General features: G+C 48.9%; 1 protein-coding gene across 1 annotated transcript in view; it reads right to left on the bottom strand.

Moving 5' to 3' along the window:
- The window catches only part of Abcc12 (ATP binding cassette subfamily C member 12), an 82248-nt gene that overhangs the window by 26515 nt on the left and 32109 nt on the right, over positions 1-23624 (bottom strand). The window contains exons 4-13 of the mRNA XM_055620958.1: positions 20264-20412; positions 17665-17772; positions 15535-15813; positions 11109-11180; positions 8715-8839; positions 6385-6457; positions 4745-4948; positions 1385-1519; positions 1200-1275; positions 1037-1105 (exon numbers count right to left, since the gene is read on the bottom strand). Coding sequence (XP_055476933.1) covers positions 1037-1105; positions 1200-1275; positions 1385-1519; positions 4745-4948; positions 6385-6457; positions 8715-8839; positions 11109-11180; positions 15535-15813; positions 17665-17772; positions 20264-20412 — 1290 coding nt within the window. The remainder of the gene's footprint in view (positions 1-1036; positions 1106-1199; positions 1276-1384; positions 1520-4744; positions 4949-6384; positions 6458-8714; positions 8840-11108; positions 11181-15534; positions 15814-17664; positions 17773-20263; positions 20413-23624) is intronic.

Genomic DNA, 23624 nt, shown 5'->3' on the forward strand with positions numbered 1-23624 from the left:
GAGGAGAGAAAGGAGTGGGAGGCAGAGGAGGAAGATAAGTGGCAGGAGCAGAAGCTGGGGGAGCAGAGGCTGAAGGAGAGGTCTTGGAATGACATGGAGAGAGGAACTGGACCTAAGATATTACTAAAAGCAAGTATAATGGGTAAAATCTGAATGGTAGGAAACTATGTGGGCTTGGAGGTTTAGGATGGAATAACTATTGCCCAGCATTGTGATCTAGGTTAATTAAATAAATCCCAGTCTCTGTGTGGTGATTTGTGTAAACAGCTGGTTTAGGATTAACCGCAGCTTTACTAAAAGATACATCAATAGTAAATGTTAATGACCAAATACAACACCCAACCCTACGCAAGGCACCACAGGCAACTAAGGAGTCCTGAGAGCAGAAGAAATAGTCCTCCCCTAGGCAAGAGCACACCAGCTGGTCATCTTATACCAAATGGCCAGCTCTGAAAACATGTACATACAAGTAACATGTACTTGTTATATGTTATATGGATGGAACATACATACACACACAACAAGTAAAGAAAAAGAGGTTGTGAATTTGAAAGGGAACAAGGGTGAGGGCACACAGGGGGTTAGTGGGAAAAAAGAGAAGTGTGAAAATATGATATAATTGCATTATAATCACAATTAATTGATTGATTGATTGATTAAATGTGGACAATTTCTTGCTCATGGTGGCCTCAAAACAGAAAGAATGAATGCACCAATGGCATCTCCTCTTTTCACCCTTTTATTCCATCTGTGTCCCCAACCTAAGGGATGGTGATGCCCTCATTTAGGGTGTGTCTTTCTTGGAGGCGACTGTCTCTGGGAATGTCCTCAGAAAGAACCCAGGAGAGGATTTTACTAATCTTCATAGGGATTCCCAACCTGATCAAGTTGACATTACCCAACATAAGATCATACTGCAACATACCACAACCCTAGCTTCCCAAAGCAATAACCATTGTTTCCACTCTTCTACCCTGATAACGGATGCTCAGCATGAACTCCAGGATACACAACCAAGGGAGAAGATGGTAAATACCTTTTGTGTCTACAAATTCTTCTGTTTCAGGTTCTTTTGCTTCGTCTTTCACATCTCCTGAAGCCAAGTCTAAGATGAGAAATTGTATAATAAATAATGAAAGAAATCTGTGTGCACTCAGGATTCAGGGGCAGTGAGAGAGGGGACTGTCATCTGACTGTACCAGAGTCTTCATCCCTCTGAGCTGGGCTCTCCTTCAGCGTCTCCACCATGGCTACATTGTAAATGCGCTCTGGATCCTGGAGATAAAGTGAAATGACTTCTGAAAGCGAAATGACAGACTTCTCCCAAGTGGAAAGTCACGAGGAAAGGCTCTTAATCCCTCTTACTGTGCAGGCCCACTGTTACCTTGAATTGCAATCCTCGGAGGCTGTGGATCAGCTTTGCATAGCGCCCCCTCTCTTCCATCAACTCCTTGTGGGTGCCCTTTTCACAAATCTCTCCATCTTCTAACAAAATGACCTCATCACAGGACTCCAGGAACTGCAGAGACAGTGCAGCAATCCTCAATGACTCTGCCTTGGTGAGAGCAGTGAGACAGCCCACCCAACCCTCGTCCACCAAACTCCCCGCCTACTGTCCCAGAGTCACTGAGTTATAGGGTTTTCAATCCTGGCACTAACAGCATGAGGAGGCAAATAATTCCTTGTCTTCAGTGCATTGTAGGCTATTTCACAGTCTCTCCGGTCTCTCTACTCACCAGTAGAATGCCTTTCCCTGGTTGTGATAAACAAAAATGTTGGCAAGTGTTACCAAGGGCCCCTGGGGCAGGGGGATCCCAGTTGAGAACCACTGAGCTAGTCCCCAGCCTCTTGAGCACAGAAGCTGGGCTCAGGCTGCCACAGTGTTGCAATCAAAACTTCCTTGGCTGCTTCCTTCTGAATGAGTGACCCTAATAAGAAATCAGTTGGCTATTATGGAGGCCATGGTTTGGTAAGGATAAGAAATACGGTCTCAGTCCTGTCAGAAGCCCCAACCCACTGAGCCTAGGGGATAGAAACCAAGTCACGGGCCACATCGCCACCAGCTTTAACATTACAGTGATTATGTGAGAAATATTATATGCCTCATGCTACCCAAAGCACTTCTGATCTCCTGACCCTCCAAGACCCTTCACGTTCACATCCATCCCGTGATTAAGGAATTCTGCTAAGAGGGACTTGCTTTTATTTTGGAAGAAGAACGAGCTCTTCTCGATGGGTCCACCCATCAAAGGGCAGATAGTCCCCTCCAGGGGGCAGGCAAGATGCTGGGAGACTGGGAACAGTCCTACTCTAAGAAGCCAGAGCTCCCGCTTTGCACTTCCACTCTGTTCAAGGCCAAATCCCACCTGGCTGAACCCCATTCGAACCCTGAACACAGGGGCTACCACTCATGGCGGTACACATTTGCTGGGGTTCCCCAGGCAGGAGCCTGGCTCTTAGTGCCCAGTGGCGACCCCTTCTGACAGAACTTCCTTTCCCCACAAGACATACTTGGACCTCACACACCATTCTCTAATGTTTCACAGCCTGATGGCACATCTTATCTCTCAACCTCTGTGGCTCCCGACCCAAGGAAGCTGGCAGCGTGGGTAAGCCATTCATTTTCCACATGAGGAGAGGAGGGGAGGCACACGGGGCCCACTACGGTCTATCGGCGTTTCTGCCCGTGTGTGGGTCCACAGCCCGGACTTGAAAGGGCTCGCAAAGGTCCCTCTGGCCAGCGAGCCCTCGGCTCACCCCAGTGACGCAGGGGTAGTAGCTTCGTGCAGCCGTGCTCTGCGAACACTTAGGAAGCTGAGCCCTGAGTAGATACTAGCAGCTGACTGCTGGCCTCGCTTTGTTTCCTCAAGTAAACAGACGAGTGACTCTCCTGACCGGCTACTCCAAAGCAGCCTAAGAAATGTTCTGGAAAGCCCCAGGGCTGCAGTTTGAGGCTGAGCCCTCCCCTCCCCCAAAAAGATTGGGATGAAAAGTGCATCAAGACTATGGTGCCACCTGGTGGCCCTCTTCCTTTTCCAACAAGCATGAAGTGAATGAAAATGAATGACCTTGGAAAGGTATAGTACTGGAGAATCTGGGAAAATACTAGCTTGCCCAAGATCATACCGATGGCTAGTGAGCACCAAAGATGGCCAGGAAGATTTACTCTCTGTGAGAGATCCTGGAGGCACAGCTCTGTCTCACACCCGTCAGAACCCAGGACTCCTCAGAAAGGCAGCCCTTCCGGGGCAGGCTGTTGCCAGAGACTGGGTATTCACAAGTCAGGGCTGTGATAACCACACTTAGGACTCTGGCTAGGCCAGAGGTCATTTCTAATCAAAACATGGGATTCCAGACTGAACCCAGACAGCCTTCTCTAACTCGGCCCTGACCTGCAGGCGAACTAGGAGATCTTGTCCTACTAGCCTCAGTATTTTCTAGAGTGGTGGCACACCTGCTAAAGAAACCAGACACCTACTTGTGCAAAATTTGAATGTTCAAAGCTTATTCCGGGGAGGCTTGGACTGGGTTTCCCAGGCCTTTGAGAAGGCCCTCTCTCTTCAGGGTGGTCCTCCTGGCTTCAGCCAGAAGGTCCCAACATTACAGAGTCCTATAGCTACGGCGACCTTACTTGCTGTTTTGATCCTCCCACCAGCTCAACTCCCCCACCCCCGAAAAGCAAAGAGATCTGCCTCCTGCCCCCAGATCAAGCCAGATGGCCAACGAGACAGAGCTTTCTGCATCGCTGTCCCAATGGGCCATCTCCCAATGCCTGCGGGACACTTTCTACATTGAGAGGTGCAAACATGTAAGCACATACATACACACCCTCACACCCATAGTCTCCCTCTCTCACACACATACACACATGCTCAAACATGTACACACTTGCACACACGAGTTCACACGCATGCACACACATATGCATGCACACACAAACATGCAAACACACACATACAGCTTATCTCCAAAACTTGCCATACGGAGAGTAGAGAGCATGGTGGGGAGCCCTGGATTATCTTGGGTAGAGAAGGGGTCCTAGATTCCCATTTTATAACCTGTATGTGGGACAAAAACAACAAGGTCTGTGACCATGCAGCCAAATTCTGCAGTTTTAACATAAACCCTGACCTTTTCATCTGCAAGATTCATCCTCTTAAGCCAGAGAGAGACTGTTTCTCAATTGGAGACAGGCTCTAAGAAAGCAGGAGTGCCCTGAAGCCTCAGCGCTGGCCACTAGGCCTGGCTACCGGAGCCTTTCCTGGGTTAGGGGAAGACTGGGGAGCCTGCGGCCTTCATCATTGAAGTACATGACTTTCTGGGTAAGGAAAGAAAGCAGAGCTTCCACAGTCCTCAGACAAGGGGCCCCTGACCTCAGACCCATCAAGCCCCCATTGGAGAAAGGATAGAGCCTGAACTGTCCCTGTCTGACTCTTCATTTCCTTGGCACCAGTGGCCCAGATCTCAGAGCCAACTGATCTTGGAGAGTCTAGTCTGTAGTGGAGGAAAGGTCATGTCACCACTGACCCCAAAGACTAAGCCAATGGAGTCATACACAGAGAGAAGCAAGCACCACGAAGCTGGACTCGCCAGTGTCTCTTACATTTCCTGCCCTCTCCATCCCCTGTCCAGGGAAAGTCAGTTTCGGGTGGAAAAGGCACATTTTAGACAGGATAGGAGTCTCTTTGAACATCAAAGGCTGCGCTTAGCCCGAGACCTCATGGGTCACACATGTCCCCATCACCTGCAACTGGTGAGTAACCAGGACCACAGTCTTCCCTTTGAGTGTCTTCTTAATGCACTCCTCAAAGACGTACTTCCCCACGTGGGCATCCACGGCCGAGAGCGGGTCGTCCAGCAGGTAGAGCTGACGGTTGGCGTACACAGCACGGGCCAGGCTGATCCTCTGCCTCTGTCCCCCCGAGAGGTTGACACCCCGCTCCCCAATCTGTAGACAGAGATGAAGACACTGCCCGTCACTAAGCCCACATGCCACCCCATAGTTTTTATATGCCAGGAGCTTCCTAAATCTCCTCGGGACTTGGGGGGAAATGCACAGGCCAGTTTTCTCTGTCCGCAATCTTCCCGGCCCCTCGCACTAAATGGGGCTGACTGGAAGAACTCTGTCTCCCTCACTTCACCGAAGCACAGTCTATATCGACTACTATATATTGACTGATAAGGTTTTTTTGTTTGGCTGGTTGGGGTGTTTTTGTTTTGCTTTGTTTTGTTTGTTTGTTTTGCAGCAAGGAACTTTGGAAGAATGGAAAATGAAAACGAATAATGAAAAGGAGTGCCTGGGAGATGGACCAGGGGCCCTCTGTTGACTTTCTTGTGTGCAACTGTGTGTCCTCTGAAAACAAGACACATGCTCTCTTGCTCACCATCAAATCCCTAAGACCCATCACATGATTTGAGGTATGGATTAGAGGCTCAGTAAACATTTGCGGCAAGACGAGAAGCCTAGGTTATGGTTTCCTGGGAGTCCCAGCCTCCTGAGCACTGAGTGAATCCCACTGTACCCGGATGCCCAGCTCCTGAGCTGAGTGCTGGGAGCTGGGAGGTAGGAGCTGGGCAGGATAAGTGACATGTGAATCATGAGCTCACGGTTCAGCAGGGACCACCAGACATGCAAAAACAGCAGTCACCAAGGGCTAACCAACAAGCATTGACTGCAGCATTTGGTGGCAAAGTACTGCTGACTGTGGAGCTCCAAAGCCTTCCTCAGTGGAACTTGGGTAGCTCCTAATAGTCTAGGAGGTGGCCAGACACCTTGGCTGGCTGGCAGGGTTGCAGAGAGACAACTTGGGAGGGGAAGCCAGAGCCGTGTGTGACTCAGAAACACCAGTTACTCCTCACAGGCAGAGTGAGAGACCAGAGGAGCTGGTTCTCTGAGCTGGCACTGTGGGAAAGCTTGTCCAAGAGGCATGGTGTGCTGGGGAGAGAGAGAAAGGAGGGTGGCCCAATGGCTCTGGGCCACTTGAGCTCAACCCTGGACCAAGCCAGCACTTTGGACAAGCAGCCTAAGGGAAAAGGTCTGAAGGTGGCTCAGTACTCTTGGGCTGCGCGGAGTCAGAGAACAGGAGCCCTGGGATCACAAGTGTGTGGAGCACGCTGGGCCGCTGTTTGGAGGACAGAGCTGGGCCTTGAGGTTTAGGAACCCCCCTTGGGCTGATGAAAAGGTTGGAAGTGGGCTGTGGAAGCAACCATGATGAGGCAAGCACAGGTAGGCTTGGGTCCACCTCCAGTTAGGGGACCCCAAAGAAGAACTTGTGATAGGCAGAAAACAGACTTTGCAAGCATTTGCCTTGGGACTTTCTGCCCCTGCAAGATGTGGATATAGATGGAGGGTCAGCTGGAGTAATGGGGCTTGGTTCCGCTCACCTCAGTCAGGTCTCCATAAGGCAGGCTGTTCAAGTCCTTCTGGAGGCCACAGACTTGAACTGTGTGTTGGTACCTGCGGGCATAGAGGTCAGAATGGTAAGACCAGCATTTAGCCTTGCTGCCTAGGCTGCTCCTGAAGAAGCCACCGTTGTTGCTGGGACAAAGTGAGGACCTGGATGCTGCTCTGCTCAAGGCCCCCAGGCAAGTTGCTTTGTCCCAAAGACAGTCTCTCCTTGATCCCTGGGGTTTCTCCTTGGCTCAGGGTTGCTTCCCCCCCTTATGGGTTTCTGTCATCCAGAAAAAAATGACACCAGTGACTACAAAATCCTGGGGGTGTCGGCTACCATTGCTCTTTGAGTCAAAGAAGGAGATCAAGATGTGGGCTGAAATTGTTGAAATTGGCCTCTGGGAGAACACAGGGCTGAACTGAGGCCTGAATGTGTCAAGAGGACGTATGTGATGGAGCTGCATAGGATTACATGATTCCAAATGTCAACTGCGACCTCTGCTCTGTAAAGCTACCCTGTCCACCCATCATCACGACAGTGTTAGAGAAAATAAGACAGGTGCAAAGATGTCACTGGAGGGGAAAGAGGAAAGGTGGGAAATGGACCCTAGCTCTGGGGCTTCTGGGGATGTTTTGTTCCCCGAGATCACCCATTGTGGAGCCTTGGAATTCAGACTCAGAAGGACTTAGCTAGCTCTGCCCAGCGAAGTTACTGGGTAAATTCCTTGTCTAACTGGGCTCAACTCCACTCACACACAACACCCCATAGGAGTCCACCTCTTGGGGCTTCTGGCATCACACAATCTAGCGATGTGTGAGGTCCCACAGTAAGAGAGAAGCTGACATTCCACTGCTTCTACTTCCTGTGTATCTCAACCCCAGTCATACGCACAGTGGACAGAACTGTCCGCAGGTACCACAGTGACCGAGTGCCTCAGGATCGGCCACTGGTCTGAACAGCTGGTTTCCCTGGCGGTGCTCTCATGTGTGCCCCGTTTAAGCAGCTCCTGGGCCCCACACTGAGCCAGGGACTTTTGTTCCACTTGGCAAGCTTCATGCTGCTACTAAGGATGGGCTGGTAACCACAATGTTAACTGACAACAGCCTTTGCCATATATTCCCACAGCCTCACGCCTTCCTCGCCCTGGCAGACCGAAGCTTTCCGAAACCATGAGCCAAAGTAAGCATTCCCTCCATTAAGTTGCTCCTGTCAGGCAATCTGTCACACAGTGCTAAAGTAACTCATGCAAGCACATTGAGGCAATATCTGTGTTCCTTATGGCGCCCGGCAGATGGCAGGCCTTTGGTTAGTATTTGCTTTCTTTGCCTCCTTATTGGTAAATTAAGTAACTGTCCTGAATTCTGTGCTTCTGCGGAAAGAAAAGGCATTCCAGGTAGAGATGGTGTGGGCGTAAGCCAACGGGGCTGTGGCCACAAGACACTGAGCAAAGCAGTCTGGCTCCTGCCAAGGACTCCCACCACTGATCGGAACTTCCTGTCACATGTGAGCCTTCTGATGAGGGCATCACAACCAGGGAAAGATGAGGGCAGGCCACAGACTTACTGCTGGGAACACATTTGCTGGCCAATGCTGGCCCATGAGAAAAGGAGTCTGTGGGCTCAGATAACAAAAGAAGCCTAAACTGTAAGTGGTTTTGAGTGACCCTGCAGCCCCAATGGAAACAAGTGACTCCAGAGCCCAGGGCACCCGTCTGAGCTTCAGCTTCGACATCAGTGAAATGGGAAATGACACCCGGGTTCCCCTGCAGGACTCACCCGAGGCAAGCCGACCTAAGAAGTCATTGCTTTCCAGAACATAAAGACAATGACCTAACACGCATCAAAGGTTCATAACCAGAAGTTTGATTTTATTTCATTAGATCCTTTGAGGACACTAACAACAGTATCCCCTGATGGCGCCCTCGAGGACTAATCGTGTCAGGACTAATTGTGTGCCGGCTGCTCATGATCTCAAGCAACGCTTTAGTTACTTAGCCCAAATCAGAACTGCAAGACTCATTTTCACCAGTCAAACGACATATGCCCTGTTACAGAGAACCTCAGAGCATATGGTACCCTGCTCTGGGAAGGAAGCCACAACAACGTCCTCTCCTTGGGCATGCCATGTGGCCACAGAACGTGCCTCTCCTGAACTCCTGGGCCAGAAAAAAAAAGAAATCCCAGCTCCTGGGCGGACTCCGAGAATGTTCCATCAAAACTCAGTGAAGAAAGCTTTCCGCCTAGTAACCATTCCTAGTGGCCTGACAGTCTGAAGCAGGGTACACCAACTACGGTAGTGCTGGATACATCCCGGTAATCATACCTTTGGTGGTTGTACTTCTCTCCAAACAAGATGTTCTCCCTCACGTTTCCGTGAAAGATCCATGCTTGCTGAGAAACGTAAGCCAAGGGTCCGTTGACAGCCACGACCCCTTTCTGCAACTGCATCTGGAATGATAAGCAGAGGACCCTTAGAAGACATGCTACAGGCTCCTTCCCAAGTGCCGCCCTTTTCCTACACGAGCACAAGTCACATGGATATAGGGGTTGACAGACGGCTTGCAAACACCCTGTAAGCCCAAGTGTGGGGCTGAGGGTCTCTGGATGAGACACTTGCACGGTCGAGGCAGGAAATTTAGGACACCAGCTGGAGGGTTGAGACTACACATACCTCAAACCCAGCAAGGGGCCTGAAGAATGGATGGGTAACCAGAGGCCCCCTTCCTTGTGCCAAACAGGTCCACCTCTCCTTGGTCGGGTCCCTGGAGCAGAGGACAGCCTATTCCCCCTGGGGTGGAGGCTCTGGCAGACCCCGCCATAAAGAAGTAGCTGTGACTCAATCGCAGGGCTGTAACCATGCAAGAATTCAGGCCTTATGGGGCCCAAACTCCCTTTTCTTTCTTTCTTTTCACAAAGAATGGAAAATCCACTTTCATGTGGATCTTTGGGACTTTGATGGCACCAAGCAATCCAATTTAAAAACACGTGAGGCCCCGTTTATGACACTGAGTACATACAGGCCCTTAAGCTGATCCCACAAAGTGTGCTTCTGATAGGTAATGGTAGACAGTGGTGGTAATATCAGGATCCAGCTTTACCAGGAGAGGGGACCTGCAGGGCTGATAATCACAGGGTGTGGCAATGTGGCTGAGCAGGAAAAGTGTCACACGATGTGGTACTATTTTGAAAACCTTGGGAATGGTTGAAGGGGCCTCGAGTTAAACTTGGAAAAGATATGATAATATTAGCAAGAGCAGTTCTAGAAATAGTAGGTGCCTTCCAGGCACTGTGCTGAGCCAGCTGACGCTGTGACTGGTCTTGAGGACTTAGCTCCGACTACTGTGCACACTCCCTTTTCTAACCCTTGCCACAGCTCTCCTGGGCCATTTTGTAGATGAATAAACAAGGTCCAAAGGCTTCAGTTTCTTTGTCCAAGGGAAAATGGTGAGCATGTGACTGAAACAAAGTGGTAAACCCTCGTAATCTAGGACCCCCACTCCCTCTTCCTCCGTCATGGAGTGCCTGATTCCCTCACTGTTTCATGGAAGAAGGGCTCAATCTTCTCTGAGACGCTCCCAAGGAATAAATCAGAGGGTAGAAGCTGGAGGGAGACTTGCAAGTTTCCTTCCTTTCGACATCAACACATCCCAAAAAGGGGCTGGCTGTGAACAAATAAGCTTCCTGGTGCTGAAGTCTGAGCAGAGGCGGGGGCATCTCTCATTTTATTTGGAGACCTGTGCTGATAGGTGGAGAGTGTGGCTGGTTGCCAAGGACCCTAGGCACACATACTTAGGACCCAGAGCCCACCCAACCCAGGCCCTACCTCACCTCCAGGAAGGAGAGAAGTGGTCACTCCCCCTGCTGAGAGTCAAGGGAGGCCAAAGAGATAAACTACATTGGTGTGTACAAGACTCACACCCCTGTTCCAGTGGGCCCTGCTGAGCCTTGTTTCTTTATTCCTTCAGAGCTTCCCCAAATTCTCTCAGCAATGGGAGGCAACCCCAGCTCAATCAAGCTTCCCTTCAGGGACAACAGTAGGCAAAAGGAAGAGTTAATTCCCCACCTCCTCCAAACATGTCTTAATCGCTTAGGGTGAAGCTTGTAAAACATGGCAACATGAAGGCCTCCTGCAGATATAGTAAATTGCCTGAGCACCTACTTAGGGTCTCACAGCTAGACGTGGCAGAGGCAGGACAAGACCTAGGAACATCGCTCTTCCAACACAAGGTGTTCAGAGCGCACTGCTTTTGTGCATTCATTCCTTCACCTTTTCCTCAAGGCTCTCATGCAGGTATTGGGGTCTTGAAAACAATAAAAAAATTCATCAGGAGATGCCCTGAGTCCCAATTCCTTCCTTCTCCACCAAGCTGCTTTTCTGTACTTTATAAACCAGGACAGCAATGGGAGAAGCCACAGATTTAATGATCTATCACTTATTTAGACCAACATGGAGCTGCAGGCAAGGAGGCCATCACTATTTAACACCTGTGCTCGGGAGATAAACCCAAGACAGGTGAAAATCCTGACCCATGTCTAGCCATGCCTGGAGCTGCCAAATGCATCCACCCAGGGAAGTCCTCAACGACGTCCACACTAGCCATGGCAGCCAAAGCTGACCATGGCTCTACAGGCTGCTTAAGCCCCCCAAAGTCCACAGCGAGGAAACCCTTCCGCTGTCCTGTCAACGGCATCCTTCCAGCTGTCACCACACACTTACCTGTCCTAGGAGAGCTGAGATGAGGGAACTCTTCCCACTTCCAACATTCCCACATATTCCCAAGACCTTCCCCTGTCGGAGAAGTAGACACAAGACAGTTACTCCTCCACATTCTTGGGGGCAGGGTGGAGGGAGGCTTGGGCTCTATGCTGACCAGGCCGGCCAGACAACAGGCTACTGTCACCTCTACCAGGTGGCAGCTACAGCCTCAGCCGCCAAGCCTCGTATGCACAGCTTGGAAGGATGCGGAGATGTGAGTTTTAATTAAGCACCCTCCCTCATGCATCCAGCAGAGTACCCAGAGGGCTTTTGGAAACCTGGAAATCCTGCTCACATATTGATGTAAAACAGCCTTGTGCAAGTTTAGGAGACAGAGGCCCTCTGGACATGAGGGTTGTCCTGTGCTCGGAGACCAGGAAGTGAGTCTAACGGCAGGTAAAGGAGGACGTGACCCAGTGGGACGTGGGACAAACTTAAATATAGAGAGCTGTGTGGTTTCAAAAGTCACTTTTAATGAAATCTTTCATCATAACAACTCAGTTTAGAACATCGAGTCATTTCACTATCTCCTCAGGATGACTTTACAGCTGTGTATGTGTCAAGCCATCAAGTTGTCACTGAGTGCCTGTGATGCACCAGGCATTGTTCTGAGCACCAGCCCCCACCTCGCCCTGACTCCAGGGTCATGTGGAGGCACATTCTGGATCCCAGGCAATCCTAGCCACCCAGAGATGAGCCCAACAGGTGACCCTGGGTTGCCCCCTCCCCCGTCACAGTGCTTGCGTTTTAGTTGGAGATGGACAGAAGGAGAGCAACTGAAATGTGGACTTTGTCAAATGTGTATTATGGAAAGGGCAAGGAGTGGGTGGAAATGGAAGTACAACAAAAATTTATTCAGAAGGTGGATGCATTCTCTTGTGCCGGCCCCAAAACGCGTGCTGAGTGAGAGTTTGAGTGAAAGCAGCTGGTCTGAGGTGAGATGCAGGTGGCACCAGGAGTGAAGAGTATGGTCCAGGTAAAGAATAACACCTACAAGGCCCACTCTGTTAAATCGGCCCACACAGAAGGCAAACGAAGCTCCAGGCTTCCAGGGAAGCTTAAGCAACTTCTGACAAAGTGAGCTCGGCTCTGTGTGACACCCCAACACCCCTTTACTACCTGCGGGCTGCTCTCAAAGTCTAGCACTCTGTGGAAGATGGATGAGTACATTTAAAAAGAGGTAAGGCAGGGGTCACAGAGGCCTCTGGTGTAACCCCAGAGGGAGAGGGGCAACTGACAGCTTGCCCGATTCTATGTTTGAACGAAGGTTGCATGTGGAGCATTCTAGAACGTTTGCAAATACTCCTGATGCAACCCTTTAGGACAAAGATGCATTTGGAATGGGGCCAAATATGGCTCCTCCCCCATCCCAAGCTAGATTAGGTATGTTTATCACCTCCTGACACACCTAGCATGAGGGTTGCTGTCTGTCATCAGTAACTTCCTTGACTCATCTTTATGGAATGCCTCACATCATGCTAGGCACTGGGAATCAAACCATGAACAGGACAGAAGGAGTCATTGCCCTGTGGAACCCACAGTGTTGACAGTGAGTATATGGAGCTGACCTTTTAGACCACAATAGCACTTCAAGATGATGAGGCTAGTTATAGAGGCACAGTGTGGGCTAGCTTCATAGAGGCTCCCTGTAAGCCACCCTTGAGTCCTGGCCATTCCTTGGGTCCAGGTGAGAGCCTCCTAGGCCTACTTTTTCCCTTCAGGATAAAACCAGGAGGCCTGCATCCTCTGGGTGGCTCATTTGTTTGCTCATTCACCAAACATTAAGAGCCTTGCAGCAGGCATAGGCTCAGGGCTAAGGGCAAAACTCTGACTAACATGCCCTGATCTCATCCTAGAGAACAAGGTCAAATAGACTCATGGAGCTAAATTTGGAGAAACTTGGATGGTCTGAATTTAGAACTTTTAAGAGCAACAATTTAAGCCAGCCAAGATTGTTAAAGGGGAAAGGGAGCAGCGGTTGCTAACTGCAGTTGAAGCTTTCCATGAGCTAAGAATTTTGTATGTGGTTTCTCTGCTCTCACAACCGCCTTGTGAAGTGGACGCTATCATAAAAATCCGTGCAGCAGGCAAAGAGACAGACTCTTCAAGAGCTGAGGTGATGTGCCCAAAGTAAAGTAGCTGCTAAGTGGCTTCGGCCTAGAATGGAACTAGCTCACAAAATGCTGCCTGTGCCTCTAACGCACAAATCCAGACATTACCATATACTGAAGACAGTATGGAGCAAGGTGGTTAGAGGGCTAAAAGGCAGTTTCCTTATATGATACCAGTTTCCTAAGCCTGTCTGAAGAAATTAGGGTGCAGGCCCAGAGGCAGGGGAAAGTGACGTGAAATCAGTGCCTTCACTAAGCAGGGATACAAAGCTCAGCGAAGCCTTGAGCTCAGTGGCGCTAGGCTGACACCATTGTCAGGGAGCATGTGGTAGCTGGTTCCACTACCTGCAAGAGGGGCCTATCAAGCTTTCACCACTTTGGCTATGGGCTTCTCTTTCTGCATTGTTTGCATAGGGGAAAGCCATCAACAAAACAGGAGATTATATTGCTAGCCACAGACTGACACTGAGCCTGCTTCAGCAATGTCAACGCCACCTCCAGGCTCCCAGGCTCCCTAAATTCACAGCCTTATCTAGCAGTTCCACAACCCTCACTCTCGAGGAAAGGAAGGAGTGCCTGGCTGGCTCGTGAGCCCTGCCCCCACCCAATCTTTGCCGGGCTGTTTTTTTTTTTTTTTTTTTAAAGAAATTTGTTTGTGTTTTGTACAAAAGCAGTATTTCATGGAGAGTAGCACAGGCTGAGGGGAGGGGGAAACAGAGTACAGACCAAAGGCTCAGGTGTGAAGATGACGAGTTCCTGAATAGCCTGGACTTCACAGTGAGGTCCTGTCTTTGAACAAACAACAGAGTACAGACAGGGTTGTGTAAGTTGTGTAAGTATGCCATCTTCTTCCACTGGCCTGCTATGAGACCTGACCCTTGCTATTTAGCTGCCGTGTACCTCAGTTTCCTCAGTCATAAAATCGAGTAGTGGTTGGAGCAGCTAAAAAAGTTAATTCTGTGATGGGTACATAGGCAGGTTATTTTCCTGTGTCTTAGCATTCTAATGTGAAATTAGAAACGAGTTTTAAAGACTCTGTTAAAGCCAGTCAGTTTGAGGCTAGCCACACAAATTGGACTGTCCATTCAAAACCATAACTGGTAAAAGGGCTCAGGGATGGGGTGCTTGCATAATGCATGAAAGGCTTTGGATTCTATCTCCAGGGCCTTCAGGGAACATTTTAACTAGAAGAGCAAGTGCGGTGACTACAACAGCAGGTGTGGTGACCCCCATCTACAATCTAGCACAGGGACAATGAGGAAGGAGGATGACTAGTAAGACCAGCCTAAGCTACATAGAAAGATTTCACCTCAAAAACAGAATGAAACAAAACTACAGTGGTTCGAGAGGTGGCACCAGAATTCAGTACCAACGGAAACCATCTTCTTTAAGCTTGAGAGGGAGCAGGCACGTGCATGCACATGATTACAAAGTTGCACAGGGAAGACAGGGGACCTGATTAGAGGCATCCCACCATCATCTCCAGCTCAAGGGGTATGAGAAAGCCAGAGCTATGTAATACAAGGAGGCAGAGTAGAGGCCTTGCCTTCAAAACACACACTGTCTGCTACAGTTTGGGAGCCGAATCTCCCTCAGGCGGACATTGGTTCTTGTGATAGCACTGTTGCTAAAGAGTGTTGGCTTCTAGGAGCAGATCTGCTATAGGGGTGTTTAGGTTGTTGCAGTCATGCCTCCAAGGGGGACTATGGAACATCCATGTTTTTATTCTGTTTCCTGATACTGGACGTAGTGATTCGTTTCGCTCCCCACCCCAAGCAATGATGGACTGCCTTCACCAGAGGCCCCCAGCCTGATCTTGAACTGTCATGTCCAAATAATCTCAATTTCCTTTTCTTCTCCCTCTCCCCATCTCCTTCTCCCCATCTCCCTCCCCCTGTATTCCTCTCCCTCTAACACCCCCAGCCCTGTGTAAGCCAGAGTAGAGTTTTTCTCAATCACTCTTCACCTTATTTATTCATTTACTCATTCATTCATTCATTTTTGATAAAAAGTCTCTCACTGAACCTGGTTTGGCTATATTGACCAGCAAATTCCAGGGATCCCCATGTCTCCATGTCTCTGCCTCCCCAGTGCTGGGATTGCAGGTATGCATGGCTTTTTATGTAGGCTCTGGGGCTCTAACCCGAGTCCTCAGGTTAGCATGGCAAGCACTTCACCAACAAGCCATCTCCCCAGACTCCCAGACCCCAGCTCTTTACAGATGAAGTGCCCCAGATATTTCACTATCGTAATTCAAGGCTGACTGACACACTCACCTTCCGCACCACGAAGCTGATGTTGTGTAGGACTGACTTGGAGCTGCCGCTCTGCCGCTCTGGGCTAGCAACTCCCTGAGCTGATGGGCTTTGCTCACTGTACAGCTCTTGCCTCTGTTTCTTGAAAATGTTCCTTTTCTGATCTTGTGCCTTCGGTGGGTCACTTTTCCTGTTGACTTCTTGTTCCCATGTCAGGGTGGCATTTGCTAAAAGCAAGACAGTGTCTGGGTCTTCTGGTTGGGTGATGTAGGATGGGGGACTTTTAGCTATGAGGATTTTCTAAGATTAAAGAGACAACAGTGAGTGGGCAGATGTCATCCATTTGCAAGAATCCTACCAACATACCTTCTAATGACCTCAGATTAGAATCTTGGCGTTTCTACCTAAGACATCCAGCACTGACCAGACATTATTCCCCCAGGAGCACTGTGGCAGAAACAGTCCACCAATTCAAACTATCTGGGACGGGCATCTTTTAACTGAGACCTATGTGGGTCATCCACATTGGGGAATGCTGATCCAGCTACGTTCATCCTCATCTCCAAGGCAGTGAGCCTATGCCCTGGGGTATGGCTTTCACCGTATGACAGACACCTATGAAACCAAGGTCCATTTGCTCAGTCTCCTTGTCCTCTTCCCCACTCATATCAACATAACATTTACAAGTTACCAAATGGGACATGTCAGACTGTGGGGTAAATGGAAGAAATGCATGCACAAATAAGGCATAGCCTCTGATCCTGAAAAGATTGTCTGTGAGGAGAAGGGGGCAGGCACGGATCAGTGCAGTAAAGTGTGACAAGGACACAGCACTCTAACGGCCAGAGAAGGGACACATGATTCCCTTTCCGGGAGGTCTAGGTGTTTGGTGCCTGAGCTGAGTCTGTGCAGGTGGAGAGGAGGAGAGAGAAGGAGAACGTGGGTCAAGGCCATAGCGTGGCAGACAAGACAGCATGCAAGGCATAGTCTAATGGGTGGAAATTGCATGGAATAAGCCATCTGGGATTGATGGATCCCAGAGCTCAAGGCAGAACTTGGATGGAAAACAAAGGTGGAGGAACTGAGGAGCCAGTGATAAGGGCTCAAGTGCAGTTCTGGAAGAGACTGGAGTTCACAGGTTCTGAGCAGGTGAGCATTGGTGGGTATGCCAAACATTTAACAGCTCTTTGGGAGCTGAGTGTAAGCATGAGTTGAGGAGGACTGGTATTTCAATCACTCTATTTCAATCTAAGTTCAGAGAACAAATGATGGAGCCCAGTGAAGTTGATGGGACCGTGTGGAGGTTGGAGATCCAACAAATAACACCCTTCCTTGAATCCAAACACCCACACTTGTTTTCTAGAACAGGGGCAGACAGGGCAAATGAGGGACTGTTGGCTCGTGTACCTGTAAGTGTCACAGCACACATTCCTGTCTGGTCTTACAAGAGTGCCTGTCCTCATTGAGAGGCAGTGACTGGAGTCTCAGTTGGGGCTCTAGACTACTTGAAAGCAAGAAAATGGGTGCAGGATGCTGGAGATGACTTCAGATTTCACAGTCATCTGAGCTGCCATTCTGTACCCTCCCCCCAAAAATGCCCTTCTCCTTTTCCTGTCCTTACCTCAAATCCATCAAATGCTATTCTTGCATCTCACTTACACCTTACCATGTACATAACTTACTAGGGCATCTGATTCAGTACCAGAAGGAGAGCTCCCAAGGATAAAGACTCTCCTTTCTCTTTTGGTTTCCTATGTGCCTCTGATTGTCTTTGGTGGCTACACAGAGTGAGCAAATGATGACCCTGAGGTGCTGCTTGTCACCACACTCATTACAAGACAAACCAGGGGATGAGTCAGTGCAGGGCCAGCTACACTGACAGAGAAAATCAGAATCATGCCTTGGGTGAGTTGTGGAGGTTAGGAACCCCCTCTGTGGATAGAGACTCTGTCTTGTTTTCCCTGCAGGACATCTCTGGGGAAGCCTTGACCATTCATTCTTTCCTTGGCACACTGACTATTCCAGCTTCATTTCCACGCAGCCATAGACACGACCCAGCCCTCCAGTAGAGCTGAATCCCACCCCATTTCCAAGCATCACCCGCCCCTCAGAAATGCGCTCTCTTCCCTACTCACCCAGTGTTAGTTATACCTTCATTCTCCTTAGAGAGACACAGGCTTCGGCCACTGCTTTGACCGAGAAAGGCAAGATTGCAATTGAAAACTTCATTACATTAAACATGGCAATCACACTAAATGCCTGAAGAAGGAAGAGAGAATCGAGAGTTTAGGACTGCAAGTTGCTTTAGCGCCAAGCTGCTCTATCCATGGGGGGTTATACTCACTAACATAAGAAACAGTAGCACAGTTGGGATTCACAGAGGAACACTTTTCCATTTCATGGCTCAGAAACCATCAGTTGGCAAAGTGGGGGCAATGGCTTTGCAAACTCTTTTGCTTCGGGAATTTTTACAAAAATGATGGGAAACATACACCCTTGCTGGCCACCCAGAAGGGAGACTGTCCCACAACTAAGCAGCTTCATACATACCCATTCGTACTGTGCCTTTATTCAAACCAAGACTGTTCATTCAAAGCCCTGTGCAGATTTGCCTAACTCTTTTTCTGCTCTAGATTAGCCAGAGGCATCTGACCCTCTGGGGCCACACAGCACCTTTCTCCAGAGCACGCAGCTCCAAAGTCACTGAGCCCCACCCAGGATCCCTGGATATCGAGTATACTCAATGAAGACAAGCTTTCTCTCTCTCTGCTGGCTCTCTGGGGTGCGTGATTTCATCTTCTCACATGCCAACTTCAACTATCAGCCTCTTCCTAGCCCATTTAAGAAATTACTAATACAGCTTCCTCCAGCAGATCCCAAGTGAGGTGTCTGCTACTGAACGGGCCCTGTGGGCATGGTCCAGATTTGAGCTAATTCTACATTGCTAAGAGGATAACAGCAATTGTTCTCAATCACATCTGGTCCTAACTCTCTAACTCCAAAAGTAAGACCTTGGCACACACAAACAAAAAACCAAAACAACAACAACAAAAAACCAGAAACAACAACAAAACCATAGATTTCCACAGACAGTACACAGGCTACCTGGTGGACCTGGAAGCCAACCTCAGGGTGCAATGACCCTAGCAGAGAAAGGGAACAAAAAGGATTCTGAACCTGGAGATCTTGGATTTTAGATCTTGCTTTCCTCTAAACTATCATGTCAGAAAAATTAGCATAATTTGGTTTCAACTTCCTTTCCTTGGTGTACTAAAACTAGAGGAGGAAATATGTTTGTGTGTGTGTATATGTATATTTATACATATATATGTGTGTGTGTGAATACATATACACATATACATATATTTGTGTGTGGATATATACATATATATGTATGTATGTGCATATACATATATATATATATATAGTTTGGGGACCATCAAAAGCAGTCACAATAATTGAGCAGTGTTCTGCTCATACAGGACACTATTGTCACTCATTCTGGCTTTGAGTTTGTGACTGGGTCACCAGCGTTACAGTGGTTTTAAAGCAGGTACAAAGAGCCTGAAAATGAAATCACCCCTCTCACATACAAAAATACCGAGGCTGTAAATGGAATTAGCAGAGGATGGCCAAGCAGAAGCTCCTGCTTCTCATCATGATCCCCACCTCCACTTCTTTTGACATCCCTGCTTTGGGTGCTGTTTCCTCTACAAACTTTGTTATCCTTGATCCTTCCCTCCCCCAAACCCCCCCCCCCCTAGCCCCCCCCCCACTTCTCCCTTGCTTTTGCTGACTTTCCTCCAGCTACTTGTCCTGCAGACACTTGGTTTTACTGTCTTAGCTGTGTTTTTCTTCATTTAAACCCAAGAGCTATTTTCTCTCTAGCTCAGCATTTCTTTATCTTTGAATGCTCTGTTCCCTTGTCAAAAGCCCTCATGCTTTACATTCATCCCACTTCCCCTCAGAGGCTTCAGCCCACACCCACGTGACCTGGGTGAAAGCAGGTAATGTAGAGCATGTAAAAGCCCCCCCACCCCCACCCCATAATTTCCCAGGCTTTATGCAAAACTACTCACTCACCCCCCCTCCTCCCACCTACACTGACAGGAACTATCTACTACCAGGCTGCTTACTGCTAATGAATACAAGGCCAGGAATGGCCAATGGCCTGTCACAAGTCATAGCTGGCAAGTAGGAGGGTCACAATTTAAACAGGACAGGCCCAGGTCTCAAGTTGAGAGGAACCCTGACTCAGACCCCAGCCTAATCTTCTGAATTCTCCCTACCAGAGAACAGTCTAAGGGTCCCCTGTTTGTAGCACACACCACCGCAGAAAGAACAGCCAAGCAACCAAGTTCTCTCAGCCAGATTCTCTCATCCCTGCCCACCCTGCCTCACCCTACCCCCACATTGTGCCCCAGTCCTAACAGCCACTCCTGCCCTGTGTGGACAGAGTGAGAGCAGTGGGCAGGCTCCTTGCCAGTCCACACATTCATGTGCCAACTGGATCAGAGTCTGAGGTACAGTGCTTTCCTAGGATGTGCGAGGCCCTGGGCTCAAAATCAACAAAGCACTGAAAAATAAATCTAAGTTTAATTAATTGTTTCCGTGAAATATCCTGGCACCCTTTGGTATATTGCAACCGGGGGTTCTGATGCCAGGCATAGCAAAGACAGAAAGGGGCTTCTCACCTGGGGCTTACCAAGGAGAGGGAGCAAAAGTGGCCTGACCTAGAGGTAGCCCTTACCACAGGGGCAGTGAGCTTGCGTTTCAGGATGATGTGGCAGCTGAAGGTTGACACGATGGCTATGGTGGACACGATGGGAGCTAGGGCTGAGTTTCCGCTTTGGACATAGCCAGCCTTTTCCAGCAATTTTCTCTCTCTCTTTCTTATATCTGCAAAAGAGAAGGCAATTGTGGGTGATCTTATTTTTCATGCCATACCCTAGCATTGAGAAATGTATTACTCCCAGGCTGGGAAAGGGGCTCAGCAGGTAAAATGTTTGCCATGCAAGTTATAAACCAGAATTTGGGTCTGAAGGACCCACGTAAAGGCTCAGCAGGAAGGGTCATGGCTGTAATCCCAGCACTCAGAAGGCAGAGCAGGGAATCTCTGGGGTAAGCTGGTGAGCTACAGTAGCCAAAACCAGCAAGTTCCAGGTTCAGGAAGAGACCCTGCATTAGTGGACAGGGTGAAGAGTAATCAAGGAAGGCACCACCATGTCAGTTTCAGGCCTCCACATGCATGCGCCCATATATATACAAGTATGTATCCACACATACACAGACACATATAAAAAAGAAAGAAAAATGTGTTGGCTTGAATGAGGATGGCCCCTTGGGCTCGTATGTTTGAATGCTTGGTCCGTGGTCTGGGACTAGAACTGTTTGGGAAGGATTAGGAGTTGTCTTGTTGGAGTAGATGTGGCCTTATTGGAGAAGGTATGTCATTGGGGGCGGGCTTTGAGGTTTCACGTACCCACACCAGGCCTGCTCTTGGCCACCCGCTCCCTGCTGCCTACAGCTCAGGATGGAAACTCTTAGCTATGGCTCCAGCACCATACCTGCCTGCCACCACCATACCCCTTGCCATGGCGATCATGGACTAACCCTTTGAGACTCTAAGCCAGTTTCCAATTAAATTATTTCACCTTGGTCATGATGTCTGTCCACAGCAATAAAGTAGTTAATAATACAAACAAAGAAACATGAATTATGTCTGCCTGCTTCTCCTCCCAAATGAGGGCAAAATGAAAAATATCAAGACCCCCAGGAAACAAAGCCAGCAGCGGTCCTGCAAGCTGATGGCTGCCAAGGTTCCTCCCAGCCCTGAGACTTCATATATTGAGTCATAAAGCAGATATCTACAGGGGTCAGACAAGGGCTGTACCTGACAGGAATGGGCACAGATGAATCCAGGTCAAGAGTGTGGAGCATAACAGAATGGAAAAATCCACTGGGCCCAGGGAGCCTCATGTGACTGGACCTTCAACTGCCCAGACTCCGTGGTTGAACTTTTACATGCTAGCTCCCTAAGTCTAGATGCAGGGAAGGATTTGAAAGGAACGTTTGTAAAGATCGCAGAGCCACGGGCACATATGGTAGCCTAGAGACAGGAAGAGTGGAGCCCCTGCTACGTGTTCCAGGCACAGATACAGAGCCTCAAGAGAATGCCTCATCTCCATAAGTCCTCAAGGTGCCCAGGGCTCTGCGTGGCTCCCTTAGATGTTTATAGGAATGAACCTAACTCTAGCCTCTTGTACAAAGGCAGAAGACAGTACAGTGCCCTCTGAACAGCAGGACCTGCTCAGCAGGGAAAGTTGTTTCTCTTTTAGGTATTGGGTCCAGAGCTCCACTGCCCCTGTGCCTTCCACCTGAAGAACGTGTGGTGTCCTCACCTTTCTTTGCTCCTCCCAGGAGGGCTTCCCCTAAACCCCCACCCCCAAGCTTCTCTTAGTTCCTCTGCAGTATTCTCCCCCTCTACCTTCCAGAACCGTCAATCACGTGTTCAGTCATTCAGGAGTTTAGTTTGGTGTCTCCTATATGCCAGCTGCTGTGCCTGGAGCTGGGGACACAGAGTAAGCAGGATCCCAGCCCTCTCCCGGTGAGGAAGATAGGCAATAAGGAAAAGGAGAAATAAATACCTACAATCCCACCACTTGGAAGGCTGAGGCAAAAGGATCTTAGCTTGGAGGCCAGAACGGGCTCCACAGCTAGTGCTAGGCTAGCCTAAAAACACACTAGTGCAAAAACAAACAAACAAAAAACAGGAAAACCCTGCAAAAACACAATAATAACTGAGTTCCATAATTTCAAATTGTGTTGGGTGATCAGAAAGAAATAATCAGAGCTAAGTGATAAGGAGACACTGGTAGAGTGTGGACACATTTGGAACACTGGTCCAGCCTCTGGAAGTCAGTAACTGGGAGGAGGGAGATCCAAGGCCAACACAAAGTCGAAATGAACATGGAACAGAGGAAATTTCAGTCCAGGAGCCTAAAGCATGAAGGAGCCTGGGATGAGGCTCTAGAAACAAACAAAGATCCTCATGGTTGGAGAAAAGCCAGCAAAGGTTACAGGAAAATGAGGTCGCCAGAGGCCAGAGCTACTGAGCCAAATGAAGGAGTTTGGACTTCACTAGAAAGATCTAAATTTTAATAATCTAAGTGAGATAAGAAACCACTGAGGGATTTCTAGCAGGGGACAGGGGTGGCCGCTGTGGGAAGAGAAGTGGGCAAGACGGGGACGGGTGGCTGCTGGGAGGAGAGAGGCTGCCTGCTCCTGCTCCTGCTCCTGCACAGTCTCTGAGAGGAAACTGGCTTAGACCAGGGTGGCAGTGGAATGGAGAGGGAAGCAGATGGGCTCTGGATATGTCTGCAGCCAGCAAACACAGGGCCATTTCTGAGCTTCGACCTACCATCCTCCCTAACCTTTACAGTGGAAACCCTTTCCTAGCCATTTGTGTAGCTCCCACAGTCTTCAAATAGTAGGAATTTGTTCTACAGTCATTGAACCAAAATGACTTGAGCTACACTGAATTGGGTTAAGTTGAATTAAGCTCAGTGGAATAATAATTAACCATAATCATATATTAAATCAAGTTTAGAGTATGAAGAAAATATTTCTATATACTTAAAGAAGTCCTTTTGAGCTGCTGGTGTCCCAGCTGGGAGCTCACCCATCAGTGAAGAAGGACAGGTTCTCTAATATTTTAGGGGCAACATTTGTTTGTTTGACATTAGCTTTGTTTTAGTTTTGGGTGTGTGTTTTTTGTTTTGTTTTTGTTTTGTTGGAGTTGAGGGGCACAGTGCCTCATTATACAGTCCCAGCTGCCACAGGCCTTGCAATCCTCCTGCCTTATCTCCTAAGAACTGGAAGTACAGGCCTGTGCCACTTCACGGTTGTCTAGGACCAGTCTCTGAACCACAAACACAGCTTCACCCCAATTTTGTGCTGATGCATAGGTATGAGGGCATTGACTCTGGTCCTTGAGGAACCACCACCCGAAGCCATGTCAGCAGTTCCCTAAATGTCCCTGCAGTTAAGATTTACATTTAGAGTTGACTGACATAAGCTTTTAATAATAGCACCTCCAAAAAAAAAAAAAA

This window comes from Psammomys obesus, unplaced genomic scaffold, assembly GCF_907164565.1.
Source record: "Psammomys obesus unplaced genomic scaffold, mPsaObe1.curated_primary_1811, whole genome shotgun sequence".
NCBI classification, from domain to species: domain Eukaryota; kingdom Metazoa; phylum Chordata; class Mammalia; order Rodentia; family Muridae; genus Psammomys; species Psammomys obesus.